Genomic DNA, 19717 nt, shown 5'->3' on the forward strand with positions numbered 1-19717 from the left:
CCAATCAGAGCAGCCTGTAGTGTCTTAGACTACCAGTGTATACTATTTACAGTGTGCAGCAGGGAGTCAGAGACGCGGTTCAGCCATCTTTGTTTCTCTGTGCCTGCAGGGTCGCTTTAAGGCCTCATGGCCACAAAACGCACGGATTCTGAGTGCGGAATCCGCCCTTGCCATGGACACTTCTCTTACATGTCCGGATGCGGTGCGGGTCTCTTCTTTCTTCTGCATGGCGGATACGTGCGGGCGCGCCTTAGGCAGACGCAATGCATTCTCTCCTTTCCCGCAGTACGTCCGCACTGTCAACTGTGGGTGTGACGTGGATCGAATGGCTTCCACTGACTTAAAGGGGTTGTCCCGCGCCGAAACGTTTTTTTTTTTTTTTTTTTCAATAGCCCCCCCGTTCGGCGCGAGACAAACCCGATGCAGGGGTTAAAAAAAAAAAACGGATAGTGCTTACCCGAATCCCCGCGCTCCGGTGACTTCTTACTTACCTGGTGAAGATGGCCGCCGGGATCTTCTCCCTCGGTGGACCGCAGGTCTTCTGTGCGGTCCATTGCCGATTCCAGCCTCCTGATTGGCTGGAATCGGCACGTGACGGGGCGGAGCTACGAGGAGCCGCTCTCCGGCACGAGCGGCCCCATTCAGAAAAGAAGAAGACCGGACTGCGCAAGCGCGTCTAATCCGGCGATTAGACGCTGAAAATTAGACGGAGCCATGGAGACGAGGACGCCAGCAACGGAACAGGTAAGTGAATAACTTCTGTATGGCTCATATTTAATGCACGATGTATATTACAAAGTGCATTAATATGGCCATACAGAAGTGTATACCCCCTACTTTGTTTCGCGGGACAACCCCTTTAAGGTTTTTTAGCTTTTTAGGAAAAACTTCTAATTACATCGAGGTGCCAGAAGTCATGGGACAGCGGTATGTAAACTGATGAGGTGGCGGTACCTCGGGACGACACACCTGTATAAGGTCTGAGGTGTCATCTTGTGAGCGAGGCTGAACACCGGCCAGCGGGCTCATGGCGAGGCGATGTGAATTATCAGACTTGGAAGAGCAGTGATAGCGGGTGCCCGACAGATGAGACATTCCGTTTCCAAAGTTCTGTGGGCATTTATCATTCCACAGTGGTACGTGTATCGGGAATACATCATAGCAGGCATTGCCACCCACAGGGGACAGCGCTGGGGCCGCCCACAGGGGACAGCGCAGGGGCCGCCCACAGGGGACAGCGCAGGGACCGCCCACAGGGGACAGCGCAGAGGCCGCCCACAGGGGACAGTGCAGGGACCGCCCACAGGGGACAGCGCAGGGGCCGCCCACAGGGGACAGTGCAGGGACCGCCCACAGGGGACCGTGCAGGGACCGCCCACAGGGGACAGCGCAGGGGCCGCCCACAGGGGACAGCACAGGGGCCGCCCACAGGGGACATCGCAGGGGCCGCCCACAGGGGACAGTGCAGGGACCGCCCACAGGGGACAGCGCAGAGGCCGCCCACAGGGGACAGCGCAGGGGCCGCCCACAGGGGACAGCGCAGGGACCGCCCACAGGGGACAGCACAGGGGCCGCCCACAGGGGACAGCGCAGGGGCCGCCCACAGGGGACAGCGCAGGGACCGCCCACAGGGGACAGCGCAGGGGCCGCCCACAGAGGACAGCGCAGGGGCCGCCCACAGGGGAAAGCACAGGGGCCGCCCACAGGGGACAGCGCAGGGACCGCCCACAGGGGACAGCGCAGGGACCGCCCACAGGGACAGCGCAGGGGCCGCCCACAGGTACTTAAAGGGGTTTTGTCCTTAAAAGAAAAAAAAAATCAATACTTACCTATTCCTCCCCGGCAGTCTTCTTACCAGATCTTCTCCTGACTCCCCCAGTCACGTCAACGCTAGCCGGCCGGATCCTCTTCTTCCCGTTATGTAGCTTGCGGTCTCTACGGTTCACTTCCTGCAGCTCAGTGTACGCGGTCTTTAGAGATGCAGCATTCCCTGCCTAGCAGGGAATGCCGAATCCTTGGCAGCCTGCTTTATCGCGCAGGCTGTTGCCGCGACTGCGCACGCACATTGTCTCGCCGCTAGTGTTCATATAGTATATATATATATATATATATATATATATATATATATATATATAATACAAAACCACTGGAAGGCTTGGTGAACCCTTCAGAATTTCCCATAAATCTGCTTATATTTGACCTAAAACGGCATCAGAATTTCACACAAGTTCTAAAAGTAGATAAAGGGAACCAAGTCAGACAAATGACTCAAAAATATTAGACTCGCTCATTTTAAGGAAAATGATCCAGTAACACAAGTCTGGGAGTGGAAAAAGTATGTGAACCTTTGGGATTAGCAGATAATTTGAAGATGGAATTAGAGTTGGGCCAATGGAGGACAATCAGACGTGAATAGCCGAACTGATTTATTTAAAGAACGGGGATCTATCAAAGTCTGGTCTTCACAACGTTTGTGGAAGTGTATAATGGCACAGACGAAGGAGAATTCTGAGGATCCCAGAAGAAGAGTTATTGATGCTCATCAGGCTGGAAAAGGTTACAAAACCATCTCTAAAGCGTGTGGACTCCACCAATCCACAATCAGAGATTCGGGACCCTTACTACCCTCCCAGGAATGGTCAACCACCAAAGATCACGCCAAAAGCAAGGCGTGTAATAGTCTCTGGCTGCATCGCTGGGTGGAGGGTTCTAGGTAGACAATGGCCGGCAGGCATGACAAGCGGTGTGGGTGGGGAGAGGTCCCACGCTGGACTTCTGTATTACGGCCCAGGAGCCTTTAGCTACGTCCATGGTGTCAATCTACTACTTCACGACTGGTCTAGTCACTTCCAATCCATTTCTTTGCATCCATGCAATCAGTTGTTTAGTTGCGAGAGTCCTCCAGAAATTAGTCTTCTCTCACATTGGCTACAAATGTGACTAGCAGCTTAACTCTTTAATGCCTCCCGTTTGCAGATTTGCATACATTGCCTGAACTATCACAATCAACCTAGTAATGAATCACAAAGGATCTCCTGTAGGGTTTAACTCCAGCTTGAAGCCTCTTTGTATGACGCGTGGCCTCTAGGATTCGTTTTGTCTCTACCGTTACTGTAACAGCTAAATTAGCGCCAAGGTTACTTAGTAACGGCCGAGCTATTCTCTCTGATTATATGCTTTTAGGAAAAGCTACCGTAGAACTTGTATACTTCTATCCTAGAACGGAAGCTCTGCCCTCCGGCCCTGCGGGTGTGGCAGCATGCCAATGTTAGTCGGAATATGTTGCAACAGCTGCAATCTCTGTGCCAGCCCTTCCTGATTACTGTGGTTTATAATTTGCATTTTTTTTTTATTTAGTCAAGTTTTAACCCCTTAGTGATTGGCCTTTATATCACCAAGAGATTTTTATTGTCACATTCAGCCATGGCAGAGTTCAGGAAGGACTAGAGATGAGCGAGCACCCAAATGCTCGGGTCCGCGTTATTCGAGTTAAGCTTTTCGTAAAATTCGAGAGCTCTACTCAAGTAACGAACCCCATTGACTACAATGGGAGACTCGAGCATTTTTGTATGTGGGACGCCGGGTGCCGAGCTCTTTTTTTTCCCCCTACGTCTCTTGGTCTCTCTCTCCCCCTGCCTACCAGACAAAAAATCCTAATTAATACGCAGCTAAGCGTTACAGCAGGTGTGCGCAAAATTGTTTCCTGGCTCTGCTGTGCCCGTTACATCACCGCCGTCATAGCGCCAGAGGGAAAGAGTATACAATATATACGCTGCATACAGGGTTTGTCTGGTGTTTCAGCTCACCATTTAAAAAAAGGGAAGCCAAATACTTAAAGGGGTTGTCCCGCGGCAGCAAGTGGGTCTATACACTTCTGTATGGCCATAATAATGCACTTTGTAATGTACATTGTGCATTAATTATGAGCCATACAGAAGTTATTCACTTACCTGCTCCGTTGCTGGCGTCCCCGTCTCCATGGCGCCGTCTAATTTTCAGCGTCTAATCGCCCGATTAGACGCGCTTGCGCAGTCCGGTCTTCTTTTCTGAATGGGGCCGCTCGTGCCGGAGAGCGGCTCCGTGTAGCTCCGCCCCGTCACGTGCCGATTCCAGCCAATCAGGAGGCTGGAATCGGCAATGGACCGCACAGAAGCGCTGCGGTCCACCGAGGGTGAAGATCCCGGCGGCCATCTTCAACCGGTAAGTAAGAAGTCACCGGAACGCGGGGATTCAGGTAAGCACTGTGCGGATTTTTTTTTAGGTCCCTGCATCGGGGTTGTCTCGCGCCGAACGGGGGGGCTGTTGAAAAAAAACCAAAACCCGTTTCGGCGCGGGAGAACCCCTTTAAGGCGTACCACTGCCCTTTGGCGACTTGACTGCTTCTGCGCTGTGAATTCCACTAGCTCAGTCCTACGCACCTACGTCTCACTACAGGCGTGCGCAAAATTGTTTCCTGGCTCTGCTGTGCCCGTTACATCACCGCCGTCATAGCACCAGAGGGAAACAGTATACATAATATACGCTGCATACAGTATTTGTCTGCTGTTTCAGCTCACCATTTAAAAAAAGGGAAGCCAAATACTTAAAGGGGTTGTCCCGCGCCGAAAAGGGTTTTGTTTTTTTTATTCAATTGGCCCCCCGTTCGGCGCGAGACAAACCCAATGCATGTGTTAAAAAAAAAAACGTTTAGTACTTACCCGAATCCCCGCGCTGCGGCGACTTCTTCCTTACCTTAGCAAGATGGCCACCGGGATCTTCACCCACGATGCACCGCGGGTCTTCTCCCATGGTGCACCGTGGGCTCTGTGCGGTCCATTGCCGATTCCAGCCTGCTGATTGGCTGGAATCGGCACACGTGACAGGGCGGAGCTACGAGGACCAGCTCTCCGGCACGAGCGGCCCCATTCACCAGGGAGAAGACCGGACTGCACAAGCGCGTCTAATCGGGCGATTAGACGCTGAAATTAGACGGCACCATGGAGACGGGGACGCTAGCAACGGAACAGGTAAGTGAATAACTTCTGTATGGCTCATAATTAATGCACGATGTACATTACAAAGTGCATTAATATGGCCATACAGAAGTGTATAACCCCACTTGCTGCCGCGGGACAACCCCTTTAAGCAGCACGTGGTTAGGGTTTAGGGTTAGGTTTAGGTATAGGGTTAGGTTTAGGGTTAGTGTTTAGGGTTGGGGTTAGGTTTAGGGTTAGTGTTTAGGGTTAGTGTTTAGGGTTGGGGTTAGGTTTAGGGTTAGTGTTTAGGGTTAGTGTTTAGGGTTGGGGTTGGGGTTAGGTTTAGGGTTAGTGTTTAGGGTTAGTTTTAGGGTTGGGGTTAGGTTTAGTTAACCCTAGGGTTAACCCTAACCCTAAACCTAACCCTGTGCTGCTTAACTGTAGTGTGTAGTGCACACGGCTGCTGAAGGCAATCCGCATGCACGCTGTGTAGTCACGTGGTGCCGATTCCAGCCAGCTGATTGGCTGAATGCGCCGCGCCGGAGAATTGAGGCTGAAAAGGAAAATATGCTAATATGCTCCATGGAGCTAGAGGAATAAGCTCCTCCCTTTCCAGTGCGGTCATATGACTGCAAAACCACGTGACTTATAAGCTTTAGAAGACGATACAGTCTAGCATTTACCGCGCATGCGCTTGGTAGCTCTTAGCTGACAGTGCGGTCCAGTGAGAGGAAACACGTGACTGTCACCTGACTGGTTGCCCGGCTGGGTCATGTGACTTGTGGAGCGCTCCCGGATATCGCAGCAGTCATTGTGACAGACTGTCAGAATGGATTTCTGTACAGCTAATTGGTACCCGCTGGGCGACGTGTATTACCGGTGAGTGCGGGGGGCTGCCGCGCACTGACTGCACGGGGGGGGAGGGGGGTGTGTGTGAGGGGTCTGCCAGGGGGGCTGCCGCGCACTGACTGCACGTGCGTGTGTGTCAGGTACTTATTGCATGTGTGAGGAGGAGTGTTCATGGAAGAATCCATGGCTTCTGTTCACCCTGCGGGGAGGGGGGGGGGGGGGGGGGGGGGGGGTCCTTATTAACCCCTCAGTGCCCAGGCCTGTTTGCCCTTTAACCCCCCTCGTTGTACCATAGCTCGGCCCCCTCTCCGCTGCTGCAGCCCCTCCAGGCTTTGTATCTTGTGGCACAACCTCCTTTTTGGGTCCATATAATTCCTTTTAGGGTTCTTTGGTGCAAAAAGACTCTCCGCCCGCCGCGTTTTTTTACTTATTTTAATTCTTACAGCGTCCAGTGCACAATAACCGCCGCGCCGACATTCTATCCGCTCGGCACGGACCGCCCATACCGGGTTAGGGAGGTGGTTTGTTTTGTTGTTTGTTTGTTTTCTTCTTTGTTTCGTTTTGCTATTTTTACCTTATTTTTTTTTACGATTATAGCGATACCAAATGAATATAGATTTTTTTCAACGTTTTCCTACTTAAACAAAAAAATCTTCTTTTTTTTTTTTTAATCGCTGCATTGGGAGATCCCTAATATATATATTTTTCCCCAGTAGTTCGGTGTGAGGGGGTTTCTTTCCTCTCTGCAGGATTGTACATTGAGTTGTACATTCTAATGGTTGCATTTGTTGATCCTTCCACCGTTTGATCACTTTCCGTTTTTTGTAACATGAAATGGTCACAATCAGCTCTGTGCAGGGTAAATAATGCACTACCTTTTTTTTCTGTTTTGGATACCACAGGTGTGGTCCCTTTTTTTGTCCCACTGGGTGTCTTGAATATCCTCATATTTTATGGTTCTTCTAATATACTTCAGTATAGCAGAGTATTACAAAGTCAGTGAAGTACAGCCAAAGGCCACTGCAGCTGCAGACCTGGAGCTCATATATTGAAGCCACCGGGTCAAGCCACAAGGGGACCGGGCTCAGGACGCCCCCTACAGGCCACCAGCAGAGAGGAGCGTCTTACCAGACTGTTAGGAGATGTTGGGACCAGTGGATGTGTGAGGCACACAAGGTGACCGGGCTCAGGACGCCCCCTACAGACCACCAGTAGAGAGGAGCATCTGACCAGACTGTTGGGAGGTGTTGGGATCAGTGGATGAGGGCATACAAGGTGACCGGGCTCAGGACGCCCCCTACAGACTACCAGTAGAGAGGAGCCTCTGACCAGACTGTTAGGGAGTGTTGGAACCAGTGGATGTGTGAGGGCATACAAGGTGACCGGGCTCAGGACGCCCCCTACAGACCACCAGTAGAGAGGAGCCTCTGACCAGACTGTTAGGAGGTGTTGGAACCAGTGGATGTGTGAGGCACACAAGGTGACCGGGCTCAGGACGCCCCCTACAGACCACCAGTAGAGAGGAGCATCTGACCAGACTGTTAGGAGGTGTTGGAACCAGTGGATGGGGGCACACAAGGTGACCGGGCTCAGGACGCCCCCTACAGACCACCAGTAGAGAGGAGCCTCTGACCAGACTGTTAGGAGGTGTTGGAACCAGTGGATGTGTGAGGCACACAAGGTGACTGGGCTCAGGACACCCCCTACAGACCACCAGTAGAGAGGAGCCTCTGACCAGACTGTTAGGAGGTGTTGGGACCAGTGGATGTGTGAGGGCACACAAGGTGACCGGGCTCAGGACGCCCCCTACTGACCACCAGTAGAGAGGAGCGTCTGACCAGACTGTTAGGGGGTGTTGGGACCAGTGGATGGAGGCACACAAGGTGACTGGGCTCAGGACGCCCCCTACATACCACCAGTAGAGAGGATCATCTGACCAGACTGTTAGGGGGTGTTGGGACCAGTGGATGTGTGAGGGCACACAAGGTGACCGGGCTCAGGACACCCCCTACAGACCACCAGTAGAGAGGAGCCTCTGACCAGACTGTTAGGAGGTGTTGGAACCAGTGGATGTGTGAGGGCACACAAGGTGACCGGGCTCAGGACGCCCCCTACAGACCACCAGTAGAGAGGAGCCTCTGACCAGACTGTTAGGAGGTGTTGGAACCAGTGGATGTGTGAGGCACACAAGGTGACTGGGCTCAGGACACCCCCTACAGACCACCAGTAGAGAGGAGCCTCTGACCAGACTGTTAGGAGGTGTTGGGACCAGTGGATGTGTGAGGGCACACAAGGTGACCGGGCTCAGGACGCCCCCTACTGACCACCAGTAGAGAGGAGCGTCTGACCAGACTGTTAGGGGGTGTTGGGACCAGTGGATGGAGGCACACAAGGTGACTGGGCTCAGGACGCCCCCTACATACCACCAGTAGAGAGGATCATCTGACCAGACTGTTAGGGGGTGTTGGGACCAGTGGATGGAGGCACACAAGGGGACCGGGCTCAGGACGCCCCCTACATACCACCAGTAGAGAGGAGCACCTGACCAGACTGTTAGGAGGTGTTGAGGTCAGTGAATGCAGCAGAAAAATTGGATAAAATGTTTTGTAAAATGTTCTATGTTACAAAAAAGGCGATAAAAGAAGCCTAGAGCTCATCCCGCAAAAACAGGACCTCAGACAGCTCCGTCCGTCCGGCTCTTGGACTGCGGCGACACGAAAATACATCTTAAAGTGATTTTAGTTAAACATTGGTATCGCCGGAATCACGTCGACCGGAGAATAACGTAATCACATGATCTAATCTGCATGTTGAACGCCATAAAATTGAACAAAAAAAAAGAAAGTGGAATTTGTTTATTCCAATTTCCCCCCCCCCCCCCCCCCCCCCCCGGCAAAAAAAAAATAAAAAAATGAAAGTTATACATTATATTATATATACTCAAAAATGCAGCTTTTCTCGCAAGAACGCGCTGTCGTACGGGCATGTCGATGGAGAAATTAAAAGTTTATGCTCTAGGAATGTGAACGCAAAAAAGAAAGAAAAACTGGTGAACGCCTTAAAAAAAAAACCAAAATTGCAGTTTTTATTTCTTTCCTTCCAAAATAATGGGACAAAACGGTTTTAGAAAATCATAAAACCAGTAAAAACAGCATCTTTTTTCTTGGAATGTGAAGCGGGCGTCTGAAATGGTTCCGTGTCACAACGTGTTCTAGTGCGTCTAGATTCTCAGCTCCCGATCCGCCATTCATTCCGATCCGCCATTCGTCCCGATCCGCCATTCGTCCCGATCCGCCATTCATTCCGATCCGCCATTCGTTTCTACGGCTATTTTGAGGCATATCTGTAACTCGCATGTAAATTAGTGGAGAGGGCTGCGTAAATGCCAGTGCCCACCAGAGTCAGGGGTCTGCGCTGATGGAGATGGGGGTCTATCAGACGTGTATAGGCTATGATATAGACTCAGCCCCGTCTAGCAGAGGCCCAGCCCTACCGCAGCGACACGTTATCACCGGACCTTCACAATGGATTGTCTTTTCCTTGCAGAAAGTTTGATCTTTACCAGATGGAATGGAACATCAAAGAAGAATTTAAGGATTGCCTTGTGGCGGTGGGCCCGTACGGTGGACCAATAGGTATGTTACACCAGCATGGGCGCTACTCAATAAAGACAGAAAGAATGGGGTGCAACCGAAGGGTGTCTGGACACTGGAATGTACGCACACCCAGGTGCAAGAAACATAAGGCCGCCTGCACTCGGCCAGATTGGCATTGCGGTATCCGGAGCGGGTGTCCTCCTCCAGATTCCGCAGTAGATACCAGCCATAGTATGCTACGGAAAATCGGTTTTTCCTTCCCACGAGTGGAAATCAATTGCGATTCTCTGCTCACCGGGTAAAGATCACAGCATGCTGTATTTTGAGGCAGAGTCAATGGAAGCCATCTGACCCGCGGCCCTTCTGTAATCATCATTGTGGAAAGGCCACCGAAAAAGCGTCATCACCCAGCGACGGCTGCATGATCTGTACTGCGCATGCACACCCGCGGTACAGAATATGAAGACTGTGGATAGGGACGTGGGGTCACTGACTGGGCACAGGGTCGGATTCCATTGCAGGATCTGACCCGGCCATGTGCAGGCATCTTATTACAATATTCCAAAAGCACAAAAACGTGCAAAAATATTTAAAAATGACTAATTGCCAAGGTCCACGTGAATACTAGAGCCTTCGTATGTAGCAATAGTGCAAAGAACAAATACATTGGATGGGATGAATAAATCTGTTCAAGAATCAACAGCGTGCAACGAGGTGGTGCATCCTGAGACTCCAAGAGGCAAAAGCCAAAAATGATATCTGAAGGAATTGCTAATATTATAGCTTACTGTGATGAAGCTGCCCACAGAGTAGCGACACGCGTGGGGGGTTCACTCCAGCACAACATTACGGGGATTATTAGCAGTTCCTTCAGATGTTCTTTTCTGGTCTTATTTGACTTTTGCCTCTTGGGAGTCTCTGTATGCTACTTGGTTGCCTGTGCGGATGGGCTGCCGCGTTGTCGCCCGCCTGTGCGGATGGGCTGCCGCATTGTCACCCGCCTGTGCGGATGGGCTGCCGCGTTGTCGCCCGCCTGTGCGGATGGGCTGCCGCGTTGTCGCCCGCCTGTGCGGATGGGCTGCCGCGTTGTCGCCCGCCTGTGCGGATGGGCTGCCGCGTTGTCGCCCGCCTGTGCGGATGGGCTGCCGCGTTGTCGCCCGCCTGTGCGGATGGGCTGCCGCGTTGTCGCCCGCCTGTGCGGATGGGCTGCCGCGTTGTCGCCCGCCTGTGCGGATGGGCTGCCGCGTTGTCGCCCGCCTGTGCGGATTGGCTGCTGCATGTGGATTTCACATGCGGGATCTACCAGCAGGATCCGACCCTGTGCCCTGCCGGTGACGCCCGCTTACCTGTCCAGGTACTTCTTTCTGTATACTGCGCCTTCGCTAGGTGATCCAACGCCCCTTCTACAGTGCTCACTGCAGAAGGGATGCGGGACGAAAAACCGCACAGAATGAACGTGCAGGAAGCCACGGTTTACCATAGAATGCCAATACCGCTATTTGCTGTGGAATCTAGGAACAGCCGCAGGCCCCTGACTCTGCAAATCAAATCCGCCTATGTACAGGAGCACTTAGGCTGAGGTCACACAGGTCGTATTCCCGGCGGAAACTTTGCGGTTTTGCCGCAACGAAAAAACGTGAGATTTCCCTGAATACCGGATTTATATATGAGACCTGCATATCGTATTTCATCCAGTGTCCATATAGAGCATCGGACCTTAGTGCTGATACTGGTGTGGTAACGTGGGACCCCAGCATATGTCTACACAGTGAGACATTACACCAAATTAGGAGATGGGGTGATTGAGACATTCTAATGGATTGCAGGGGAGCAATGCCGGGAGTATCAACCAGCCTGCCCAGAGGCTTTCCTATTTGCGTTGTGCCCTCCTGTATGTATACACTCCCCTTTACCGTTGCCAGTACCCAACTAACTTCCATGGGTGTCGGAGGACTTTCATCAAGCCAGTGTCACGTGATCATATGGAGAGCAGCCTGGCTGTTGCTATTTGTTCCACCTCCTCTACAGGTAAATGGGTCATGTACCCCAAAACACAGACTTGGGGAGTAGCATCTAAAGTCACCTGGTATGTAAATCGGCAAAGGGTTTCATGCCATTGTCTTTGCAGTTTTGGGCACTGCCAGATGGTGTGAATTAATGCAGCAGTTTGACTTTTGCCATTGAGGCGCAGCAGTAAAGCTCTTACCCCAATCTCGCATAAAAAATTGGGGTGAAATACACCCTATGAATTAAGTAACCCTGAGACAACCGATGTGAATCGCTTGTGGCTGGTGTTCCCTGGACTCCTGAGGACCACTTCACCAGAAGTGAAGATCTTATGGGTGCAGTTGCTTGCAGGCATGCATAATCCTCAGGAATACACAGACGCAGTGACCGGAAGCAGGGGTAGCAGAATTGGCACAAACGTTCGGTCGCTAAAATTCTGATCATCAGATCTAAGGTCTGATGTAAGGTAGGAGAGAGCCGTGCCTTTATACTGTCCTTTGTCAGCTCATAACCATTGAGGGCCGATCTGCTGGGTGCTTTGGAGAACCAACTCCCAACACTGGAGAGTTGTAGAATTAAAGGGGTTGTCCCGCGAAACAAAGTGGGTCTATACACTTCTGTACGGCCATATTAATGCACTTTGTAATGTACATCATGCATTAATTATGAGCCATACAGAAGTTATTCACTTACCTGCTCCGTTGCTAGCGTCCCCATCTCCATGGTGCCGTCTAATTTTCAGCGTCTAATCGCCAGATTAGACGCGCTTGCGCAGTCCGGGTCTTCTTCTTTTCTGAATGGGGCCGCTCGTGCTTGTGCTCCGTGTAGCTCCGCCCCGTCACGTGCCGATTCCAGCCAATCAGGAGGCTGGAATCGGCAATGGACCACACAGAAGCCCTGCGGTCCACCGAGGGAGAAGATCCCGGCGGCCATCTTCAGCAGGTAAGTAAGAAGTCACCGGAGCGCGGGGATTCAGGTAAGTACTGTCCGGTCTTCTTGTTTAACCCCTGCATCGGGTTTGTCTCGCGCCGAACGGGGGGGGCTGTTGAAAAAAAAAAACCCCGTTTCGGCGCGGGACAACCCCTTTAAGGTATTCAGTTACAAGTTATGAACCTCTGGGAAATCCTAACCGGATGAACAGCCTGCTGAAAAACGTGCCATTTGTGGGAAAAAACTACTGATGTCACACAAAATAACAACTTTGTGAAGTATGTGTTTCACATATATTGGAAGAGGCACCGTTGTCTCTTAGGGGCAGAAGTGAGCTTTTCAGACAGGAAATTCAGGTTTCCCTAATCAGTCAGGTTCTCCGATTTAACACGTTCTGTAAAAAAGTGTGAACTAATATTCCTGCCGCTTCTTCTTAGGAGGTATACACTGCTGACAGAAGTGCTGCAGCGCACAGAAGGGGAGAAAATCAATATTTATTTCTAAATTATTTTTTTAAAACGGCGTTGGGCCTCAATGACTGCAGCCCCCCTCCGCGGCCGCTTTACACCAGATCCCCATAGATGTGTGGAGGGATTTGCCTCCATTCCTCAAGGAGAACTTAAAGGGTTTTTTTTTTTTTTTCAACAGCCCCCCCCGTTCGGCGCGAGACAACCCCGATGCAGGGGTTAAAAAAAACAACCCGCACAGCGCTTACCTGAATCCCCGCGCTCCGGTGACTTCTTACTTGTTTTTTTTAACCCCTGCATCGGGGTTGTCTCGTGCCGAACGGGGGGGCTGTTGAAAAAAAAAAAACCCGATTCCAGCCTCCTGATTGGCTGGAATCGGCACGTGACGGGGCGGAGCTACACGGAGCCGCTCTCCGGCACGAGCGGCCCCATTCAGAAGAGAAGAAGACCGGACTGCGCAAGCGCGTCTAATCGGGCGATTAGACGCTGAAAATTAGACGGCACCATGGAGACGGGGACGCCAGCAACGGAACAGGTAAGTGAATAACTTCTGTATGGCTCATAATTAATGCACAATGTACATTACAAAGTGCTTCTCCACACTGCCTGCTGTATGACATGGCGCTCGGTTATGTTGGTGGAGACACGGAGCCGTACCAGAGTATTACCACAGGGGAGGTGATGCCACATTGGCCAGATTGTCTCTGTACCCATTGTCGGTGAGTGTGGTCTTCACTATAACCAATGGTCCTAGTCCTTCCCAGCAGAACTAACACACACACACTCTAACAGAACCTCCTCCAAACTTCACTCTCCAGCCACATGCCACACCTAAGTGCCACCATCCGATCGGAAGATGGTGCACTGTGATTCATCTGTCCACAACACTTGCTTCCAATCGCTTACAGTCCGTCGCTCCAAGCCCCATTGCAGGCGCCGCTGTGCATTCACTGCTGGGATGTTGTGTGCAGCCACTTGTCCATGGTAGCCCTTCGCATGCCCTTCCATACAGATGGTTCTGCTACTAATGGATGTTCCAAGGGCCTATAAGAACCCCTGAGCGAGGGCAGACGATGTGTGATGTCTACCTCAGTTTATGAGGCCTCCCTGAATGTGGCGGCACCGCACACCCCGGATGGTCTCCATCTCCCAATAACATGCCCAACAGTGCACTCTGGAAGATCCAGAAACGCTATGATGCCCTCTACTGATTGGTTGGTGACATCCCACCACCAGACCCCGTTGTAACCTCTACACCTAGTAGTATCCCCCCCACCAGACCCCGTTGTCAGCTCTACACCTGGTGACATCCCCCACCAGACCCCGTTGTCAGCTCTACACCTAGTAGTATCCCATCACCAGACCCCGTTGTCAGCTCTACACCTGGTGACATCCTCCCCCGCCAGACCCTGTTGTCGGGTCTACACCTGGTGACATCCTCCCCCGCCAGACCCTGTTGTCGGGTCTTCACCTGGTGACATCCTCCCCCGCCAGACCCTGTTGTCGGGTCTTCACCTGGTGACATCCTCCCCCGCCAGACCCTGTTGTCGGGGGGGCGGGGCGCCGACTCTAGGCCGGAAAACGTAACTTCTGGGTCGCGGGCGGACTTCCGGGGCAAGCCACGCCCCCTCCGACCGCGGCAGACTTAAAAGAAGCAGCCAGGCAGAGGAATGGCCGCTCTCAGCAGCAAGACAGCCCGTTTGTCTGCCGTTTCTGAGCCCAGCACTGTGCGCAGCACACAGCATCCAGCCCTTATACTGCCCTGCAGACTTTTGGCTACAGAGTGAGCACCCGGACAGCAGCAGCACCTTCTGTAACGGGCACCAGCAGCTGTAGCAGCACCGCAGCAGTTTCTGCCACACACCTGCCAGGTCACCAACGCTACTATTTCCGTGTAGTGGACCCACGTCGACACCTGACGGCCTTCAAAGATTACTTCATTGTTGGAAAGATGTGGCAGTCTGATGGTGCGAGGTCGGGTGAATAAGGGGAATGTGGTAAAATTTCATACCTGCAGCTACGTGCTTTCATCTGGGCATCATGTTAGTTATGAACTGGGGCATTGTTTTGCAGAAGGCAGACACCTTTGTTGAGCATGCCACGTCTCTTGGTTTTGATCGCCTCTTCAGCAGTGAAGCATAGTATGCGCCAGTAATCATGGGACCCTTTGCTAGGAAATCCATCAAGACTACTCCATGCCGGTCGCAAAAGACTGTGAGCTTGCCTGCCGAGGGTTGAGCACGTGCCTTCTTTGGGGGCGATGAGTCCGGATGCTTCCATTGCATCAGCTGGACTTTAGTCTCTGGATCATAGTGATGGACCAGCTTTCACTCTGTGTGATCAGTCTTGAAAAAGTCCTCCTGGTTTCCATGGCAGATCGTCAAAAGAGCCTGGGAGCATTCGGCTCGTTCCTGTTTCTGGAAAGGTGTGAGCAGCCAGGGAACCGAGCGGATACCTTATGCATATGAAGATGCCTCGGATGATTCTTTCCACAGACCCCACACTAATCTTGACATTTTGGGCAAGATTGTGAATGGTTACGCGTCAATTTATAATTTTTCTTCCAAATTGGCGGCCTCTTCTTGCCGGATGGTGTGTTCAGCGATAGTGGAGCGGGGTTGCCTTGGAATTGAAGCTGTTGGCACTAAAGTCCAATCACATTTGAATGGACGATGCCAGTTCTTGACTACATCAGAGAATGGGGAATCCTCCCCATAAACCCCTTTCATCTCATCGAATGTCTCTCTTGGTGTGCGGCCTTTCCAGTAAAGGAACTTGATGACTATCTGTATCTCACTGGGTCCATCAGACCTCACATCGCTTAAGTACTTGTAAAACAAAGACCATCATCAGTTCAGAGTTACAAATTGGCACGTTACCTATAGAGACTTGCATCAATGCATAAGTGCAGTTTCCTGCGATAAATAGAAGTGGGTCAGGGAAAATCTTTAATGAACGCCCCTCGTACAATGGGTCAACTTCACGTATGGCTACTCGCTGCAGTTTCCTCATCAAGAGCTTTCAAGTGGCTTCTGTTTTTTCAACAATGCTCAGGTATGTGGCGGATTACACCTCTGTTTTTACGTGTGGTTTGGCACAGATTACACACCGGTATTAGCTTGAGAAGATGTTGCATGAACATGGCCGTGCTGTTCTGGTCTTGTGAATTTCCAAAGTAGTTCTGTCTAAAAGAGAAGTCTTCACGGTTTTTAAGGTCTGTAAAAGTTGTAACAAGAAAATTTGAAGGTGGTCTTTTTTTTTCTTCTAGCCTTGATGAAAAATTACTTGACCAAAGAGCGAGCGAGCAGTTCAAGACCTGTGCTGGAGATTTACTCTGCGTCTGGGGTCCTGTTGTCCACGCTGACGGTAAGTATGTTTAGCTAGGCAGGAGTAAGGCTGCTGTCACACTGGCTTTTGCGTTCAGTTTTGGGTTCCGTCTCTAGGCTCTGTTTTTGGAGAAGAGAAACTAAAATAAAATTGATCAGTTTTTTGCCCTCCTTTATAAAGTTTTTCATCATGTCCCCCTCTCCCTTCTCCCCTCCTGTAACATATATAATGGTTTCCATCATGTCCCCTCTCCCTTCTCTCCAGTAACATATATAAAGGTTTTCATTATGTCCTCTTCTCCCTTCTCTCCTCCTGTACATATATGACGGTTTCCATCATGTCCTCCTCTCCCTTCTCTCCTCCTGTAATATATATAAAGGTTTCCATCATGTCCTTCTCTCCCTTCTTTCCTCCTGTAACATATATAAAGGTTTCCATCATGTCCTCCTCTCCCTTCTCTCCTCCTATAACATATATAAAGGTTTCCATCATGTCCTTCTCTCCCTTCTTTCCTCCTGTAACATATATAAAGGTTTCCATCATGTCCTCCTTTCCCTTCTCTCCTCCTATAACATATATAAAGATCTCCATCATGTCCTCCTCTCCCTTCTCTCCTCTGTAACATATATAAAGGTTTCCATCATGTCCTCCTCTCCCTTCTTTCCTCCTGTGACATATATAAAGGTTTCCATCGTGTCCTCCTCTCCCTTCTCTCCTCCTATAACATATATAAAGGTTTCCATCAAGTGTCTCCTCCTGTAACATATATAAAGGTTTCCATCATGTCCTCCTCTCCCTTCTCTCCTCCTATAACATATATAAAGGTTTCCATCATGTCCTCCTCTCCCTTCTCTCCTCCTATAACATATATAAAGGTTTCCATCATGTCCTCCTCTCTCTTCTCTCCTCCTGTAACATATATAAAGGTTTCCATCATGTCCCCTTCTCCCTTCTCTCCTCCTGTAACATATATAAAGGTTTCCATCATGTCCCCTTCTCCCTTCTCTCCTCCTGTAACATATATAAAGGTTTCCATCATGTCCCCTTCTCCCTTCTCTCCTCCTGTAACATATATAAAGGTCTTCATCATGTCTTCCCTCTCCCTTCTCTCCTCCTGTAACATGTATAAAGGTTTCCATCATGTCTTCCCTCTCCCTTCTCTCCTCCTATAACATATATAAAGGTTTCCATCATGTCCCCCTCTCCCTTCTCTCCTCCTATAACATATATAAAGGTTTCCATCATGTCCTCCTCTCCCTTCTCTCCTCCTATAACATATATAAAGGTTTCCATCATGTCCTCCTCTCCCTTCTCTCCTCCTGTAACATATATAAAGGTTTCCATCATATCCTTCTCTCCTCCTGTACATATATAAAGGTTTCCATCATGTCCTCCTCTCCCTTCTCTCCTCCTATAACATATATAAAGGTTTCCATCATGTCCTCCTCTCCCTTCTCTCCTCCTGTACATATATAAAGGTTTCCATTATATCCATTCTCTCTTTCTGTACATATATAAAGGTTTCCATCATGTCCCCTTCTCCCTTCTCTCCTCCTGTAACATATATAAAGGTCTTCATCATTCTTCCCTCTCCCTTCTCTCCTCCTGTAACATATATAAAGGTTTCCATCATGTCCTCCTCTCCCTTCTCTCCTCCTGTAACATATATAAAGGTTTCCATCATATCCTTCTCTCCTCCTGTACATTATATAAAGGTTTCCATCATGTCCTCCTCTCCCTTCTCTCCTACAACATATATAAAGGTTTCCATCATGTCCTCCTCTCCTTTCTCTCCTCCTGTAACATATATAAAGGTTTCCATCTTGTTCCTCCTCTCCCCACCTCCTGTAAAATATATATATAAAGGTTTCCATCATGTCCCTCCTCTCCCTTCTTCCCTCCTGTAACATATAGAAAGGTTTCTATCATATCCCCCTCTCCCTTCTCTCCTCCTGTACATATATAAAGATCTCCATCATGTCCTCCCTCTCCCTTCTCTCCTCCTGTAACATATATAAAGGTTTCCATCATGTCCCTCCTCTCCCGACTCTCCTCCTGTACATATATAAAGGTTTCCATTATATCCCCCCTCTCCCTACTCTCCTCCTATAACATATATAAAGGTTTCCATCATGTCCCTCCTCTCCCGACTCTCCTCCTGTACATATATAAAGGTTTCCATTATATCCCCCCTCTCCCTTCTCTCCTCCTGTAACATATATAAAGGTCTTCATCATGTCTTCCCTCTCCCTTCTCTCCTCCTATAACATATATAAAGGTTTCCATCATGTCCCTCCTCTCCCCACCTCCTGTAACATCTATAAAGGTTTCCATCATATCCCTCCTCTCCCTTCTTCCCTCCTGTAACATATATAAAGGTTTCCATCATGTCCCTCCTCTCTCCACCTCCTGTAACATATATAAAGGTTTCCATCATGTCCTCCTCTCTCTTCTCTCCTCCTGTAACATATATAAAGGTTTCCATCATGTCCCTCCTCTCCCTTCTCTCACCCTGTAATATTTATAAAGGCTTCAATCATGTCCCCTTCTCTCCTCCTGTAACATATATAAAGGTTTCCATCATGTGTCCCTCTCCCTTCTCTCCTCCTGTAACATATATAACGGTTTCCATCATGTCCTCCTCTCCCTTCTCTCCTCCTATAACATATATAAAGGTTTCCATCATGTGTCCCTCTCCCTTCTCTCCTCCTGTAACATATATAACGGTTTCCATCATGTCCTCCTTTCCCTTCTCTCCTCCTGTAACATATATAAAGGTTTCCATCATGTCCTCCTCTCCCTTCTCTCCTCCTGTAACATATATAAAGATCTCCATCATGTCCTCCTCTCCCTTCTTTCCTCCTGTAACATATATAAAGGTTTCCATCATGTCCTCCTCTCCCTTCTCTCCTCCTGTAACATATATAAAGGTTTCCATCATGTGCCCCTCTCCCTTCTTTCCTCCTGTAACATATATAAAGGTTTCCATCATGTGCCCCTCTCCCTTCTCTCCTCCTGTAACATATATAAAGGTTTCCATCTTGTTCCCCTCTCCCTTCTTTCCTCCTGTAACATATATAAAGGTTTCCAGCATGTCCTCCTCTCCCTTCTCTTTTCCTGTAACATATATAAAGGTTTCCATCATGTCCCCCTCTCCCTTCTCTCCTCCTGTAACATATATAAAGGTTTCCATCATGTCCCTCCTCTCCCTTCTCTTTTCCTGTAACATATATAAAGGTTTCCATCATGTCCTCCTCTCCCGACTCTCCTCCTGTAACATATATAAAGGTTTCCATCATGTCCCTCCTCTCCCGACTCTCCTCCTGTAACATATATAAAGGTTTCCATCATGTCCTCCTCTCCCGACTCTCCTCCTGTAACATATATAAAGGTTTCCATCATGTGTCCCTCTCCCTTCTCTCCTCCTGTAACATATATAAAGGTCTCCATCATGTCCTCCTCTCCCGACTCTCCTCCTGTAACATATATAAAGGTTTCCATCATGTCCTCCTCTCCCGACTCTCCTCCTGTAACATATAAGAAGGTTTCCATCATGTCCCTCCTCTCCCTTCTCTCCTCCTGTAAC

At 49.9% G+C, this 19717-nt stretch overlaps 1 protein-coding gene across 1 annotated transcript in view; it reads left to right on the forward strand.

The window, feature by feature from the left end:
* The first annotated feature begins 5692 nt into the window (after nucleotides 1–5692).
* Nucleotides 5693–19717, forward strand: part of VPS16 (VPS16 core subunit of CORVET and HOPS complexes) — a 105989-nt gene continuing 91964 nt past the window's right edge. Inside the window, exons 1-3 of the mRNA XM_066577288.1 lie at nucleotides 5693–5834; nucleotides 9351–9439; nucleotides 16073–16170. Coding sequence (XP_066433385.1) covers nucleotides 5785–5834; nucleotides 9351–9439; nucleotides 16073–16170 — 237 coding nt within the window. The 5' untranslated portion in view covers nucleotides 5693–5784. The remainder of the gene's footprint in view (nucleotides 5835–9350; nucleotides 9440–16072; nucleotides 16171–19717) is intronic.

Source organism: Eleutherodactylus coqui, chromosome 8, assembly GCF_035609145.1.
Source record: "Eleutherodactylus coqui strain aEleCoq1 chromosome 8, aEleCoq1.hap1, whole genome shotgun sequence".
In the NCBI taxonomy this organism is placed as follows: Eukaryota; Metazoa; Chordata; class Amphibia; order Anura; family Eleutherodactylidae; genus Eleutherodactylus; species Eleutherodactylus coqui.